Source organism: Ailuropoda melanoleuca, chromosome 4 (assembly GCF_002007445.2).
Source record: "Ailuropoda melanoleuca isolate Jingjing chromosome 4, ASM200744v2, whole genome shotgun sequence".
Taxonomy (NCBI): domain Eukaryota; kingdom Metazoa; phylum Chordata; class Mammalia; order Carnivora; family Ursidae; genus Ailuropoda; species Ailuropoda melanoleuca.
The window spans coordinates 20,628,720-20,647,048 of NC_048221.1; the positions used below are offsets into that span (position 1 = coordinate 20,628,720).

The window sequence follows — 18,329 nt, forward strand, 5'->3', positions numbered from 1 at the left end:
AAATCATTATATTACAGCAATTTTCCAACAAATGGAAATGTCTTGAGAAATGGGTGCTTTTCCTAACTTGCACAAAGATTAGAAGCTAAAGGAGCCTCTGTTCTGAATCTGATTTTCCAGGGCCAGCACTACCACTACCCTGCTGACTCCAAACTCTGCTTCTCTTAGTTTATCACCAAGTTCTAGAGAAACCTCCACAGCACTTCTGGATCTGATCTTTCCTTTCAATTTTTCATGCCACAGTGTTAGTCCTCACCCTCATACTCTGAGGCTAAGTTCTCAAATGTCCTTAACATTATACCTCCTCTGAAGCTTTTATTATTGTATGTATTCACATTTGCATATATACACACACAATTCCCATTTATGGTTACAGCTAACACTTCTACCACATGCCAGGGGCTGTGCTAGTAAAGTACTATATGTGTGACCTCATTTAATTCTCAAGCTCTAAGAACCAGGTACACTTATTATCCCAACTTTACAGCTGGGAAACTGGAGGATTACAGGGGTCAAGTAAATACCTAAGGTCATAAAGTGAGCAATCAGAACTAAGACCTGAATCAGCTGATAATCACCACGCTGCTTTTATAATGTCCTTCCCTTTCCCAAAAGCCGGCACTTACCATGGGCCTCTCTACCCTGTTCATAGGCTCCCAGGTCTCCCAGCATTTAACTCCCTGGTCCTAGAGTTTCAGTGGTGTCTGCTGTTAAGCTAAGTAAACCCAAAGGTTCTCTGCTTTACAAGGCTTGCTACATTCATTGCATCTTCAAGTCTTCAAGGAATAAAACCTTTTAATAAGTAGAACCTTTTAATAAATAATAAACCTTTTCTAATGAGTTTCCCAGACTAGTAACATCCCACTAAAAACAAAATGAAATCTGCCGAGTCTTGATGTCAACAGGAACTACTTCCAGAAAATAATCAGAGTTGCATTTATTGAGTACTAACTGCATCTAAGCCCAGTTTTAAGGGCTTTAAACACATCAACCACTCAGGTCCTCACGATGATCTTACGAAGGTATAGTTATCGACTCACTTTTCAGATGAGGAAATTGAGGTGAGGCTCAGATCCCAGAGCTAATTAGAGTAACTAGGATTTGAACTTGGGCAGTTAGGTTCTAGAGCTTGGGGTTATAATACTATTCCAGATGCCCCACGTTTCTATTTCTACTACTACCCAGAGTTAGTGCCACACACACTATGAACGATGTAAGAGAAATATAAGCCATAGTCTTTTTCTTAAATTTGTGATCTAAGAAAATTTTTCTTAAGGAAAATATTAGGAAGAAGATAATGGTAACAGTAATTTTGCAGAGTAGACTGCATATGGGAGCAACATGCAGATAACTTTAGAACATCTAACTTGGAAAGAAAAGCATGATCGGGAAATCATATTTCCTAGAGCTCTTTGCAGTCATGCATGTAGTTCCACCAAACTACACAACTGTATACCTTGTGCAATTGTTCTGTGATATTGCTCCCACATAATTTCACTTGTTTTCAACCTGCCTCTCTTCCTGGCCAGTAAGTTCCTGGCACGTAGAGGTGATGCCTAAACATTTTCCTTTATGGCCTGTAAGAGGGGAGTCTGGTGTTCTGCAAGCAATTGACACTCCATGAACGCCAGAAGGCTAAGGTGAAAATAAAAGCACCACACGATGATGACTAAGACTATAACATGGCAACTCATAGGCTGTTTTTAAAATCATAAGTGACATGCAGAAGAATGGATGCTTTCAAAGAAATAAAGCATGGGCAAGATCAGAGACTGATGAAATGTATTCATGCTCAAGAAGCGCTAACCCGATGCACAGGTGCCAACTCAGGCTGACATCACTTGGATTGTCAACACTGGTTTTGATCCTTCCACCACCCCCCAATGTGTAAAAGACATTCCTGAAAGGGCATCAGTGTCCGCCGGCTTCTAGACGCTGGCGATGCCGTCCTAGTCTCAGCCTCTACCTTCTGCTGCACAAGCACCATGACTGGTGAGAGGGCTTGTGGCCGCCAGCAAAGCTAGCGACAAATCAACGCTTCAGAACATACCGAGGCGAGCTAATTCTGAATTTATTCTACCAATCGTACTTCTAAACTCTACTGCTTTCTTTATTCATAAAACAAACTGGCACCCAAATAAAAACTTATTTCACATGCTTAAGACTTCACTTGTCGCCTAATCAGTACTGACCATGCCACAGAAGTTATACTTTTAAAAATACGTTTATGCATAAAAAAGGACTGCACACCTGGAGAGCCTCCTGAGACCCAACATCTCACTGTCAAGAGTGTTCCTGGGAAAGCAGAAACAAACATCACATGTGAAGAGAAACAACACAAGCAACATTGGAGGGTCATGTATAAACCAAATACGGTTGAGGAAAAAAAGGATTATTCAATCCAAAGGATAAAAGATATTAAGAATACTTGGAACATTTTAACATGGAAGACAGCAGGTAGACTTTTGGGCAAAGGGGTGGGGAAGAAGAATGCACTCCCGGAATGAAGAAAACATACATCAATTTTTTTCACACTCTTTGATATTAAAAAAAATAAGGCAAAGATAGAATCAAATACCGTATTTAGGAGTCAAATGGTACTTGGAAAACCTGGCCCTGACTTCACTGGACAAGCTGAACTTAACCTACTAGGCAGCTGTGTTTGCCTGAATTCCGGAAAAGTCTATTTCTCATTAGCAAAACCTCTTAACATAACGAGCTACGTTCTAAAAGGCTCGTTAACGCTTCTTTCTTTGCCACACAGTTCAAAGTATAGGACTTGCTTCTCTCGACCTCTAACCTCTTAATAAGGTCCACTCATGCCGTATTTCAAACCAGGTACGTTCTTTTATTGCTTTAGCTATGATTTAAATTTGTTCTTATTTGTGTTTTTCATTTTATTATTCAAAACACCTCCTAGGAAACCTGTTCACAGAGACGTTTTACCTGAAGTAGGATTTTATGATTTCAACAACATAATGCTTAGTTTTCTTTCTGCGGGAGGTTTTAGAGTAATAACTTCCCAGTGATTTACTTGGGTTGTCCCACCAACTACAAGCCACAGAGACAGAGAGGTCATTTTTAAGGATCTGGCCTGGACTGATGCTTCCTCAGAACTGCTGTAACACTCAACTAGTTTCAGATTTCTGTTTCCATTCAGTGTTGGCACTCAATGTACCATCACTTTTGCCTCCATTACCTTCTTTTGCCTTAGAAGTTTTTATCTTTGATGGGTGACTGATCTGGAAAACACAGGTGATGCTGTAGTAGAGTTATATAATTACACTCAAAGATGTCCTTGATCTGATGTCTCTGATCTGGTTTCACATTTTTCCTCCGTTGCCCCTGGTATAACAAGGAATCAAGAACTTGGAAGGATGAAATTCATAGGCCAGTAATGGAGGAGACTCACATCTCAGGGTACACCAATCAATTTAGTCACCACGGCATAGCACAGCAGTTACTCTCAAAGCTAAAAGAATTTTCCCAAATGCTATTTATAACAGGAAAAGATAGGACAGCTTCTCTTTCGTAAACCACTTTTTAAAATCCTCTCATCTCAGTGGATCTATTAATGCGTGAACAAAACAGTGTCAACAGTTACTAGTGACTTCTTCGTTCAACTCTGGATCTGCCCCCGCTATTAGTGATTAGCTTATTTCTTGTTTAAGGTGTCTTCCCTGGAGCGACCGGGGCTACAAAGATGGTGAGACAGTTAAGGCTGAGGGAGAATATGGTGTTCCACAAAGATCGAGCCAGAGAAACTGTGTGTGGGAGACGTAGACAAAAGAGACGTTCTTGCAGGATTCTTTACGGGAGTCCAGCTTCAGAGTCTTACAGTGAGGTGCCCTTCCATAGAACCCATGAGAGAAAGGAAGGGTGAGGGAAGTTGGGAGAAAAATTAGAAAGAGAGAAAAACCAAACATCTAGCTTAGTATTTTATGAACTACAAGAAGTTATGACTTGGTAGTTTACAATATGACATCCTTAAAATGGCAAATAAAGATCAGATTAATAAGGAAAAACAAAGATGTAAGAGTATCAGCGATTTACTTCACTGCAGTGATAGTACTGAATTTTTTTGCAATTCACCACATAGAAATTACCTAAATTCGATTTAAGTGGCACTCCTGAAATGCCACATTAAAGCAAAATGGCCCAGACAGGCAACAGAGTAACATACTTTGCCGAGCCACGTAAGCAGTTGTCACTTTTATCCATGCGGTCTACAGCCATTATGGGACTTGCACCAACAGCAGTGCTGATCATGATTCACGAATGAATTCTAATAGAAGATCTGTTAGCACATAATTACAGCTTGTAAGAGAATTCATACCTGACAGCTTAAAAACACATTTTCCTGCACTTATCAAAAACAAAACAATAGAAACAGAGGTGCCTCCATCTATGAGAAGAATATGTACCTTTTTCTTTTGGCGCTACCAGCATCAGAGGTGGCTGAAGAAATCATGCTGTCTCCATCCTCAATGTCGTCCCTCCTGGCAAGCTCCTTCTTCTTTGCCTGAAACAGAGCAGACCCTGGGAGTCAAGCTCACCCTGCTGAATGCTCCCAGAATATATGAATATTAAACAGTTAGACGTATCAGATTTTCTTAGAAAAAGACAACCATATGCAAGATGCACAAAATTAAAGAGTCAGTAAACATATTTTTCAATAACCAGTTTAACAAAAGCCTACATAACCTACAGAAAAGTAGGTTAAAAACTGGATCCAGAGGGTTGACAAATCAACACACTAGCTCAACTGCAAGATTACAAAGGCACAGTCTTGTTAAAAGCGCTGAGGCAAAGTAGGGGTGTCCTGCCATTTTTACGTAACTCGAAGACAGTCTTTGGTACCCTGGACTTCTTCAACAACAGTGGGGCTAAGAAGAAAGTTTAACGTGAGAAGTGAAAGAAGATCTACTTTCAACACATGCATTTTTAAAGACCTTCTGCCAAACAGCTGAAAGTCCAACCACTGCAGACTTAGGGAACGCACGCACAGCGCTGAAAGGAAATACGTGAAATGCGCAGCATCAATGCCAGGATCGACTACACAGAATGAAGATTCTCCAGGGGAGCTAAAATTGCTTTCGTTGCTTCCTTGCTGAGTTTCTCTTTCCATAAAGGTTCTACCCAAAACTGAGACACAATTTGTATTTCATATCTATGCCTTTCTTCAAAACCCCTAGATCATACATGACTTCCCATGCCCACTAAGACATGCTCTCAGAAAGGATCTGATAAATTCTTTTTTTTTTTTTAATTATTTCTTTTTTTTTTTTTTTTAAGATTTTATTTATTTATTCGACAGAGATAGAGACAGCCAGCGAGAGAGGGAACACAAGCAGGGGGAGTGGGAGAGGACGAAGCTGGCTCATAGCAGAGGAGCCTGATGTGGGGCTCGATCCCAGAACGCTGGGCTCACGCCCTGAGCCGAAGGCAGACGCTTAACCGCTGTGCCACCCAGGCGCCTCAGGATCTGATAAATTCTTGAACATTGTACAATGATTAATTAGCTTTAAGATGTTCTTTCTCCTAGGACCAATTCTACCTTAACAGACACAAAGTTTAGAGCCTAAGAAATAAAATCTAAGTGATAGAGTATTGTCTATGACTGGAGGGAAACTTCCTGAGGACCCTAAAAATACTCCGCAGGCACAAATCCCTGCTCCTTCCACTCACAAAGCTAACCCAGGCTAAATTATTATTTCTACTCTACATGGTCCTGACAACTCTAAAAAAAGTACTCAGCAGTACTTGTGGTTGAAATAAATGATGCGATAATGCTGGGAGAAATCACGCATCTCAGAAGTACACACTCAAAGTTTGTAAAATTATTTCAATTATACATACCACAGCTAAGCAAATCCAAGGAATCATACCTGCATGACCTGCTGCAATTTCAGAACTCGCTTGTAGATGGCTGAATTGGGAACATTATAGCGTTTGGCATTTTCAAACATTAAATTCAGATCACACTCCAAATGATCTAGAGTTTCATATTCTTGGTTCTTTAGCTTTGTCCTGTGAAAGACAAACACATGGCTACAATTTACCATTATAAAAATGATGAAACACCCTTACTGAAAGTCCAGTACAAAAGTCCTAACAAGCACTGGCTGACCTCTACTGGTGATACTGATGAGAGGGCTAGAAGGGGCACCTTCAAGATAGAAAGGAGGCAAAAGCACCATTGTATTTAGGCAGTATGACAGTCTACCTGAAAATCCAGAAGAACAAAACATAAGAGAAGTAATAAGAGAACGTAGGTGCCAAGGTGGTCAATTACAAGGCAAATATATTAGCAAAAAACCCTAATGGAAAACTTCTGTTAGTGGTTAACATGCAAACCCCACGAAGAGAAAAAAAATCAGGGAGGTTTTAAGATACCTTAATGAACCATGGTGATCTAGCCACTTCTGAAAATAAGAGGCCATTCCAGTTCATGAACATTAATGAAAAGAGAATGCACTCACAACACCATGAAAGGGGATATATATGTGTATACATACATACACACACATATGTATACATATATACACACACAACGAAGAGGTCTTAAGACGGTAAATGAGAGGCAGATACATCAGAGCCCACTCACTACTTTTCTTCTAATACAAACACTTGTGACTAATTATGATGGCTTAAAATTGACATTACTTATTTTACTTAAAAGTCTTAAGAATTCTGGTATCTTTCAGACACTATGGCTACTGCTAATAACAACTCTCATAAAGTCCCTTATACATTTTAAAGATTTATTATTTGAGAGAGAGAGAGAAGGTCAGAGCATGAGCAGGAGGGGCAGAGTGAGAGAGAATCTCAAGCAGCCTCTGCACTGAGCACAGAGCCCGAAGGGCTAGATCCCAAGACCCTGAGATCACGACTGAGCCGAAACCAAAGTGTCAGATGCTTAACTGACTGAGCCACACAGGCATCCCTGCGGTTTTTAAAAAAAGATGTATTTATTTATTTGAGAGAGAGAGAGAGAGAGTGCACGGGAGTGTATGCAGGGGGAGAAGGGCAGAGGGCGAGAGAGATTCTCAAGCAGACTCCCTGCTGAGTGGGGAGCCCGACGCAGGGTTCCATCCCACAATCCTGAGATCATGATCTGAGCTGAAATCAAGAGTCGGATGCCTAACCAACTAAGCCACCCAGATGCCCCACGTCCCTCATAGATTTTACACAAAGTGAAAAGTCACAGTTTACCCTAACTCTGTAGGCACACAGGATGGACTTTTAAATCTTTTGACTCAAGCACTTGCATACTATATGCAGATTCCGTGCACTGCTTAAAAAGATACGAATGTCTGAGAACATCTCGGGCGTGAAGCAAACAACTACGCACTAACTCAGCTCTCAGAACCAGGCTACGTGGCTCGCACCCAGAATTTAAATTACAGTCTCAGACTTATTTCTGCCAACTCTAAGAGTAATGTGCTGAGTATTCTCAATATCCACCAAGAACAGACGTGGAACGCAAACTTGTAAATGACAATCTATAATAAATCTGCACATATTTATCAGATCGATGCTTGTCAAGGTTAGAGGGGGGCAGGATAGGCACAATGGGAAATAAAAGATGGGGATGATAAGCCCAGAACAGTGGAAGGTGGCATATGGAGCCACACTGTCTAGCTCCTGCCCACTCCTTCATTTTTCTGTTTTTGTTTTTTTTTTTAATTTTAGAGAAAGAGAGCGAGAGACAGCATGTGTGCATGGGGGGTAGGGACAGAGAGACAGAAAGTCCTAAGCAGACTCCTTGCTGAGCGTGGAGCCTGAGGTGGGGCTCGATCCCAGGACCCTGAGATCACGACCTGAGCCAAAACCAAGAGTCAGATGCTTAACCGACTGCACCACCCAGGCACCTCTATTTTTGTTGCTTTTGATGACACTGAACTATCATCCTTCTGCCAACAAATCTTCCTAGGACTGTGCTGTATAATGCTTTAGCCACTAGCCACATGTGGCTCTTTAAATTGAAATAAAATTTAAAATCTACTTCCTTCTTTACACCAGCCACATTTCAAGTGCACAACAGTCACATGTGACTAGTGGCTACCATAGTGGACGAGGCAGAGAAAACATTTCCACCATCATAGGAAGTTCTATTGGGCAGCACTGCTGTAGACTTCCATGTTGCTCTAATGTAGAGACAATGGAAGGCAGTCCAGCTCCTGTCAGGCACCACAGGCCAGGTGTCCTGGGAAAGGAGGTAGATAAGCCATGCTGAAAGCTGACCCTTCAGAACTCTAGCATGCTACCAGCTAGGCCTCAGCCACTTCTCTATTCCTCACACTCCCCTACCTGTGTGCCAGACAACTGTCAAGAAGTAAGTTTAAAAAGGGAGAAAGGTGCAGAATTACTGACTTAACCAAGCAAGGTTTCTATTAGAAAGTTCTAACTTAGAAGAAGGTTGTAGGCAGGTGATTAAGCTGGCTAAGAATATGTCTTCCCTTACACTAAACTCATTATTTAGACTAAATTAAAAAAAAAAAAGACTGAGGGAGAAAAGAAACTAAGGACAAAAATTGTTGAGTTAATGGGACGCCTGGGTGGCTCAGTTGTTAGGCGTCTGCCTTTGGCTCAGGTCATGATCCCAGAGTCCTGGGATGGAGCCGTGCATCGGCCTCCCTCCTCCGTGGGAAGCCTGCTTCTTCCTCTCCCACTCCCCCTGCTTGTGTTCCCTCTCTCACTGTCTCCCTTCAAATAAATAAATAAAATATTTTTTAAAAATTGTTGAGTTAAAAGGGAACCCCTCAAAATCTATAAGACTGTCACTATTTCTTCCAAGGCAAAGAGTATAAAAGACAAATTTCCAGGCTATTTTCTTAATGAATAGCAGCTTTAATTTCCATGATATTTTAAGAGGATCAAATAAACTGACTTTCCGTATCTTATTTGGGCACAAAACCTCCAAAGTTTGTATTAAGTAAAAACACCATAAATTTTACTGATCAAATGATGAAAATAGAAGTTATAAATGCAAAACCATGAAACATATGCTGTCAGCAATCTTATTTAATAGAATCCAGCAAGTATAAGCATTTTAATTCCTACTATTTGTCAGGTTAGTTATCTGGACTGATAAATACCAGCTTACTCCGACTTTGCCCAGTTAGGATATATTTTTACCTCATTGCCTGTATCTGGGTATCCAGTAGAACCTAACCTGCACTGTGAGAGTTACGATATTACTTATTTCCTATTATTTTTAATGATGATCTGGTGGTTTCAGTATTCTGTCTGAATTCCCAATGGTTGATTGACTGATTATTTATTTAAAGTAGCCTTCCTTCCTTCCTCCCTTCCTTTATTTATTCATTTAAAGTAGGCTCCATGCCCAATGTGGGCTTTAACTCATGACCCCGAGATCAAGAGTTGCATGCTTTACCGACTGAGCTAGCCAGGCGCCCCCAATGACTGTTTTAAACAGAAAAGGGAAACCAAGATGAACCATCTTTCAGGCACTGTTTCAGCTAATGAATTCTCTAAGAGCTGCCTATGCTTATTCTGGGGGCTCAACTTTAGATACAAAGTTTAAAGAGTTAAACTGTTGTAATTAAAATATCAATAAAAAGTAGAAGCAGAAAGACTTTTGTGCTTTGCTCAGTTGTATGAAAATGAACAGTTAAGTTCTGAGCTGCATGACTCTCTATAGTCTATAATCTGACACACAAATGCCCAGCTGGAATAGCTTTTGTTTATTTGCCTCGACTCTACTACAGTACAGAGAATATCATTCGTATTTAATCAAATTTATTTCTTACTTTTTATATACAAGTGATATTCAAGACATACTCTAGACATGTGAAAATACTTTCACCTTTAATATCGTATACATTTTAGCAAGGAGATAGATGTGCAGGCTCAACCACAAGAAAATGGATTTCTACTGAGTAATATAGAAGGCATCTTACCTGATCTGTTGTAGGGATATGGGCATTTTAATTTGCTGATAATAATCAGGGTATTTTTTCTTTGAAGGCAAATGGAAAAAAGGTTCAGCTATTAGTTGCCCTTGGTTATTCCGACAACTCCTAACTGTGTCATAAAGCTGATAAAAAGGATTTGAAACATCCATAAATGAAGTAATGCTCTCTGCTTCTGACTCTCCTTCTTCATAACGTGCAGCTAAAAAAAAAAAAAAAAAAAAAAAAAAAGACAAAAAAGGTATTTATAAGGAGAAAAAAGAACCATACTTTAAAGCTCTTTTAACAACCTTCCAGAGTAAGCTTTGTATGTTTGAAAATACTTATTTAAAAGAAGTTTCCAGCCCTCATTAAAGATGCTGTTAGTAGTGCTTAATATAATTGTGTATTTACTTAGAGAAATGTTACATAGAAACAGGATAAAGTGTTACACACAAAAAAATGTTATATTGTTTTTTAAAAGTTACAAAATAGTTTCTCTTTTTAAACGGGGCCTTCTTCGGGGACTTCTTGCTGCATGTGTTTGGCTAAGAAAAGGAGCAAGTAGCCATACACAGATCTCAGAAGCAAAGCAGCAGCACGTAGTTTAGGGCAGCATAAATGTATACTGATATTGGGCTGATACTGGTAAATCAGGTTTTGCTTTAAGTCTCTGTGATTTTGCTCCACTGATCTACAGCAACCCTGAAGAATGATTTCTTCCCTTATTGAGAGAATTTTTAGGTAAAAGCTAATCATAAAAACACCAAAACAAAATGCAATCATTTTTACAGAAAAACAAAATACACTCTTCATTTCCCTAAAATTTTCAACAGTGTATAAGTTTATCTTGATGGATCTGTATAATCAAAATCGCTACTGCTCCTGGGCTAGGAGCGACAATCATTTAGCAAGTACTTAGTTACAGTGTTAAGAGATGGACAGGCACCACTCTCTGGAGAGTTGAGAGAGGATGTGGATCTCACCACGGAGCCAGAAGCCAAGAGAGGATCTGAAACTAGTCTTCTCTGACCCTACTACTGCTGATCTTCTCCATAAAGAGCTTGCACATATTTAGTTGGATTTATACCTAGATATGTTTTGTTGCTACTGTAAAGTGTACCTTTTAAAAAATTGTATTTTCTTTTTGTGGCTGATTCCAGAAATGAAACAGATTTTTGTATAATGATCTTCTATCTGGCACCTTATTATTCTTATTAATTCCAATAATTTACCTGTACGGTCTTTTGAGTAAAAAACTCAAAAAACAATCTTTCAACTGCAATTCTTATAGATCTTCTTTTCTGACTCTTACTCCCTCATTGTCAGTATCGGCTGGCTAGCACTTTGACCAAAAGAGGTGACATTTTCACTTATGGTAAAGGGAATGCTGCACATATTTCTCCGCTAAAAACAAGTGCTCTTTATCAAGTTAGGAAAGATCCCCTTCTACTTCTAATTTGTTAAGTTTTCATCATGAATGGGAATTGAAGCATTGATCAAATGCATCTGCTGAGCCAATAATACAGCTTTACTAAGTGTTAACATAGTGAATGATACTTTCACTTTTCTGAATGCTGAAGTGACCTAGTATTCCTGGAGTAACCCAACTGTGTCATCATGCATTATCTTTTATATACTCTGCTAGATACAGTGTGCTTATTTTCATTGAGTTTGGGTATCTAGGTTCTATCTATCATTTTTACAGAATGAACTAAGGAGCTCTTTTTCTATTCTCTGCAGGAGTTTGTATATAATTCTGTTCCTTGAATGTTTGGTCTGGTGTTTTCTATGGGGGAAAGATTTGTAATAATTTAATTTCTTTAATGGTGATAAGATTAATCAGTCTTTTTATTCTTGAATCAGTTTTAGGCATTTATCACATTCTAGGAATTTGCCCATTTCATCTAAATGTTCAAATTTGTTTGCATAAAGCTGTTCATACATTCTTTTTAATTGTATGCTCCTTCTTTCCCCTAATATGTTTTATTTGTGCCTTCTGCTTCTTGATAATTTGCTTACTTTATTAATAGTTTTGACAGAAAAGCTTTGACTTTATTCATCTTTTCTACAATAGGTTTCTTTTCTAACAAATTCATTTCTGCTCTTGGCTTTCTTCTTACCTTTTCTTCTAATGTCTTTGCTTTTATTCTCATTATTTACTTATGTTGGATGCTTAATAGTTCTGTTGACTTTTTTCTTTAATTCATTTGAGAGAGAGTAAGAGTGAGAGAAATCACAGAGGGAGCAGGAGAAGCAGACTTGCTGCTGAGCAGCGAGCCTGATGTGGGGTCGATCCCCGGACCCTGTGATCATGACCTGAGCTGAAGGCAGATTCTTAACCAACTAAGCCACCCAGGCACCCCTAGTTCATTGACTTTAAGCTACTTTTCTAAATAGACACATTAAGACCCATAACTTTCCTTCCAAAGTACAGCTTTAGCTTTGTCCCCACTGTTTTGATATGTTATTTTCATTATTGCTATTGTTCAGTCTCAGGTCATTAAATTTCTATTATAATTTTTCCTTTTTAAAAAAAGAAACCCAAACATCTGGAGACTCGTATTTCCTGAGTATTTGGGTTTTTAACTTTTACCTTTTCAAGATTAGGTGCTTATCATAGCTGCGTTATGGTCAGAAATATGTCTGTAAAATACCCAACTTTCAAACTCGTTGAAATTTGTTTCATGGCTAAGTACATGATCAGTTTTTGTGATTGTTCTACAAGAATCAGAGAAGAACATGTATTTTCTAACTGCAGAATATTTGCCTGTTTATATCCATCTTGTTGTGTTAACTGAATAGCTTATCCAAGTCCTAATCCACAGAACCTGTGAATATTACCCTATATGGCAAAAGAGACTTTGCAGATATGATTAAGTTAAGGATCTTGAACTTGGGAGATGATCCTGGATTAAACTGAGCTACTAAATGTAATTGCAAGGGTCTTTATAAGAGGCAGGCAAGGTAAAGGAGAAAGGAGATGGGATGACAGAATGGGAGTGCTGCCATTTTTTTTTTTTAAGATTTTATTTATTTATTTGACAGAGAGAGACAGTGAGAGAGGGAACACAAGCAGGGGGAGTGGGAGAGGGAGAAGCAGGCTTCCCACTGAGTGGGGAGCCGATGCGGGACTCAATCCCAGGAGCCTGGGATCATGACCTGAGCTGAAGGCAGACACTTAATGACTGAGCCACCCAGGCGCCCCAAGGGAGTGCTGCATTTTGAATAGAGAGGAAGGAGCTGTGAGCCAAGGCATATAGGTAGCTTCTAGAAATTAGAAAAGGAGAGGAAACATTTTATCCCCTAGAGCCTCCAGAGAACACTGGCCTGCCAACAACTTGATTTTAGACTTCTGACTTCCAGCGTCAAAGAGAATACATTTGTGTTGTTTGAAGCCACTAAGCTTGTGGTAATTTGTTTTCACAGCAATAGGAAACAAATACACTTGTGAGAGATATACTTTGTGTACTCAAATCATCTGTTTCATTGGTCTTCTGGCTACTCATCTAGCAATGGAAAGCACTGAACTGCCACTCGAGGGCAATGTTTTCACTTTCTCTGTAGCTTTCTATCTGCTTGTTTTACATATTTTGAGTTTTATAATTTATCTTCCTGATGAAATACCCTTTTATAATTATTAGGTGAATCCTTTTTATCCTTGGTAATGCTTTCTGTTTGAAAGTCCATTTTATCAGAAGTCAATGTAACTATCCTTTGGTTATTATTTGCCCCGTGAATCTTTTTCCATCCTTTTACATTAAACTTTCCTGTATTTCTACATTTTAGATGTGGCTCTTGTAACCAGCATACAACCTGATTTTTAAAAATATCTAATCTAAAACTGTTATAATTGGCAAATTTCGGTCATTAACACTGACGTGATTTCTGATAGAATTTTTGGAGTTGTTTCTCTCATCTTTATCCTTTCCATTTGTCCTGCTTTTTCTGTTTCTTTTTGCCTTCTTATTTCATTTTTGTGGGGGAGGACTGAAAGGTTGATCTGTTTTTCTGATCCTATCCCCCACCCCATTTCTGTTCTTAGAGGGACTGCAAGTGGGTGCTCTTCTCTACCTGCCTTGACGCCTCGCCCCAGGCTGCAGAGTGTGGTTTGTCTCTAAAACAAATCACCTCAAGAAGACAGGCCACGCTTTCTGAATTCTTATGCTTTCTTTCCATGGGCTCTTTCTTGTCACTCCAAGATCATCAGTTATTCCTTCTTTGCTATTTTCACTGTGCCCTACCCTGAAGTTGTTTCCAGCAGCAGGAAGTAGAAAACAATTGGATTAGAATCTTGACTAAATCAAGGATAAACAGCTGTGTAGAGCAGCCTCAAAGATCCACTACACACAAAGCTGATTGACATCTACTTTGTTTTAAAAGCTAAGGTTACTAAGTAAGAACCCTCTTGTGACAAGGTACTATTTATTAGGAAAAAAAACAATAAATACTTTTTAGGTGGGTCTTCCTTCAATTTGTTATGCTACTTACAAGGTTAATGAAGTAACCAAATGTTAGAAGGAAACCTAAACATGTGTGTCACTTTTATAACCAGCAAAAAACAAAGCTAATAAAAACAAATTTTCCTTCAATTTTTGCTAACACCAGACCTGATTTAAGTTAAAAAAATTTCTGTAGATGAGTGTCAAAAAATTAAGTTCACATGCTAATAAGTAGTCTACAGTAACTATGAAACTTCTATGGAAGATTTAGTAGAAAATAAGACACAGGTGGAAAAATCTGTCCTCAAACTTGATTATGAAATCAGAAGATATGCCAGACTAATTTCATGAAACAAATTTTATCTGTACATACAAAGATTATCTGTAGTAAAATAAAGAACACTAATTCACACTGCAGAGGAAGACAATGAAATCAAACATACTTCTACAGCTGCTCTTCGCTATTTAACGGACAGAGTACTTTTATTTGGATTTTTCTGCCCAGTGCCCTTTGTTGGGCTTGTTTAAATGTCAACTGACTATGCTCCTCTGATTGTAATTTACATCTATCTTTAAATCAGAAGCTCTAGCCGCGAAGGAATTATAGCCTACTGAAAATATAAGCCAGTGGCCTGGAAATCTAAGACGGTGTGAATGTCTCCCTCGGGTTTCCCGACAGCCTTACTTGTACTCATTATTTAACATTATACGCTTGAAACCAGGATCTGCTAAGGCCAGCAAACCAATTGTTTTTACAGATTTAGATACAAGCTACAACACAAAATAAGGTTTTGATAAGTCTGCCAACCAAAGAGTGCAATCAAAACACAACAAAACAGCATGTACTCCAAAACCTGACGAACTCCCAGCCAGACCAAAGTTACTGTAATGTTCCTTCATCAGAAGATCCACTGAGAAGGCATTAACAAGCCACGACCTAATGCCTACCAGCTAAAGCAGCATCCTCTTCACTTTCTGAGCCATACTGGAGAGCCATGGTAATTGCTGACAAACGACCCCCTTGGACTGTTCTTTTATTACTACAAAGAAAAACAAGCAATCAGAAGACAGGGAAAGATGGTATAATAATTTGGTTACTTTACAGGAGACAGAAACTGTTAACAAAGCATTCACATCAAAGAAAAAGAATTTCTATTCAACTGTGTGCTCCATTTATCATCGTACTTTTTATAGTCCCCATAATCAATCTTAGCCAAGACCAGTTTTTTTCCCCTCAAAAAAGAGGGAGTGGTGTAGAAAGCCTAAAGTAGGCTACTTGCAATTGTGTGTTACTTAAATGCAGCACTACTCCTTATTTTATAAAAAATAAAGATTCATTCATCGTTACTGGTTAATTTTCTTCTAGAATGTTCATATTCTACAATGAACACAAATTCTATTTTGAATACAAAATCTTTCAGTGTTTTACCACAATTTATTTTACTGGAAATATTAAAAACTACCTGACAAATAACTTCTGCTTAAGCATTTTCCAGAAGTCAGGTCAGGCTGACTATAGCACCTCAACCTTTTAAGTAACATATTTGATAACAATTCTCATAATAACCCAATTATACCCCAAAGAATTACTTCATGATAGCCGTCAGGCAAAACTAGTAAGCCTAGCCTCATAAACAAGGTCAGTTCTCAGACTAAACACACTCACTCTCTCACCGGTAATACTTGCTAGTGGGATTTCTCTCCTCAAGGCTGCCTTTACTGTGCGAAGGACCTGTCAGCCTGGCTGTAGCCAAATTTGATGGAGTCCTATCCAGAGATAAGATAAAAAAAACAAAAACAAAACTCAGAAAACTGACAGCTGAAATCAGAATGCTGGGTAAACAAAAAGGAAGCAAGTATTTTTTTTTGTTGTTGTTTCTAAGTAGAAAGGCTCAAATATTTCTAAGCCATTACTGTACAGCAGGCTTTGTTCCAAAACCTGAGGACTCTGCCGAAGAGAATGGACAAGGGCTGGCCCTGGAGAGCTTTTGGTACCTGCAGTGACCAAGGATCTGGTAATGAAGGAAATGTCAGGGTCAGAAGAAAGCTTCGACAGCAGCCACCCCAGCTTCCATTTCTCGGAGGAGGAAATGGAATCCCAGAAGTAAGACTTGTTCAAAGTCCTAGGCCTTGCACAAGAAAGAGCCAGGATGAGACTTTAGATCTCCTGATATCTGGCTAAATGCTTTTGCTGCCAATATAAATATATACTATTATATATTACACACAAATATGTTACATATAAATATGAATATATATCTATATAGCAATAAGAGTAGATAATAGTGTTTAGCCTCAAAAATCGTTTGTTTTTAAATTTTTTTTTTAAGATTTTATTTATTTGTCAGAGATCACGAGCAAGCGAGCACAAGCATGGGGATCAGCAGGCAGAGGGAGAAGCAGACTCTCCTGCTGAGCAAGGAGCCCGACATGGGACTCGATCCCAGGACCCTGGGGTCAAGACCTGAGCCGAAGGCAGACGCTTGACCAACTGAGCCGCCCAGGCGTCCCCAAAATCATAAGCCTTTCAGCTACAATGAAGGGGCTGAGTCAGAGTTATATCTATTCTCTTCAGAATCACATTATCAACTGTAAATATAACTTTCAAATGCAACATACATCTTGTTTTCCACTGCACTGATTCCAATAGCTAGAAAATTTGGCAAATAATAAAGGCACAAGGGTTTTAGACATTTATTTTTTTATTATTTTTTAGGGATTTTGTTTATTTGAGAGAGAGAGAAAGCACAAGCAGGGAGAGGGGCAGAGGGAGAAGCAGGCTCCCTGTTGTGCAGGGGGCCTGATGCAGTGTTCGATCCCAGGACCCTGGGATTATGACCCGAGCTGAAGGCAGATGCTTAACCGACTGAGCCACCCAGACACCCTGATTATAGACGTTTTAAAAACATACCTCATTCGAAGGCTTGACTTAGCCATTTCATGATGTTCAATTTCTGCCTTTTTCATATAAAATATTTTTTTTATAGAATTTGCATCCTGTCAAGATAAAATTATGTGGTTTAAGAAAAAATGGACAGTTTAAAACGCCGTTGGTCATGCACCTGACACTTTCTATGGCACTCTTCCATTTGGAGTAGGCTTCTATTTACCACCCATATAGCTGCATCCTCTAAACTTTTCACCACCTTTGAAAACATAATCACAATTATACATAAGTTAAAAAGCCTTCTAGCTCTTTCATAATTAGTCAAGTAATGCACAAAGATCTAACAGTGAACAAGGAAAAATGGGTGAAAATACAATGAACTCTGTGTCCACTGACCTAAAAATTGACAGAAAGATACACTTCTAAGATTAAAGACTATGCACACAAATTTAGGATGAATGTACTTGCTTAAATCAATAGCATATTAATATATCAAATATAGTTTCCCTTCTAAAATTTATTTTAGGGAAAATAATCAGACCAAAAAGTATAATCTTAATTGCATCAAGAAACCATTGGCACTCTATTGTTAATATCCTATCAAAGACTAAGAATACAGGAACTTCACAGCTTGTTTCTGATTTTCACTCAAAGTTTCTTAAAAGATGAAAGTTTATTAAAATGTGAAAGGTTAACTACCGGAAGCAGCTATATTTGAGGGAGCATTCTGAAAGTCTAAATGATTTTACTCCCAAAAGGTTTTCTGAGACTCGTCTGCTAAATTCCCAAAGACATATTAATTCAAGAAATGTCTATAAGCAACTGTGTTACAGGACTACAAAATTTCTAGGAGAGAATTGTAAAGCAATGAGTCATTTCACATTGTGTGTTGCACTACAGAAACTGCTTTTATTATCTATGAAGTTTAAAGGAGAGACTAAATCAATATTTAACTAAAAAGTAGATCAAAAACAAGCCCTACATCTGGCACAAAGATAGTCATATAAATGAATGTAATAGAACTGAGATTCCAGAAATAAACCCATAAACCTACAGTCAACTAATTTTCAACAAGGGTGCCAA

General features: G+C 38.7%; 1 protein-coding gene across 20 annotated transcripts in view; it reads right to left on the reverse strand.

Annotated features, from left to right (window-relative positions):
* Positions 1-18,329, reverse strand: part of PBRM1 (polybromo 1) — a 115,371-nt gene that overhangs the window by 62,549 nt on the left and 34,493 nt on the right. For 14 of the 20 annotated variants that reach the window (XM_034658439.1, XM_034658437.1, XM_034658448.1 and 11 more), the window contains 7 exons: positions 17,271-17,356; positions 16,034-16,126; positions 15,308-15,399; positions 9,927-10,140; positions 5,889-6,030; positions 4,425-4,522; positions 2,251-2,295 (listed from right to left, as the gene is read on the reverse strand). In XM_034658439.1, coding sequence (XP_034514330.1) covers positions 2,251-2,295; positions 4,425-4,522; positions 5,889-6,030; positions 9,927-10,140; positions 15,308-15,399; positions 16,034-16,126; positions 17,271-17,356 — 770 coding nt within the window. The remainder of the gene's footprint in view (positions 1-2,250; positions 2,296-4,424; positions 4,523-5,888; positions 6,031-9,926; positions 10,141-15,307; positions 15,400-16,033; positions 16,127-17,270; positions 17,357-18,329) is intronic. The other 6 variants (XM_034658451.1, XM_034658450.1, XM_034658449.1 and 3 more) reach the window with 1 other exon arrangement.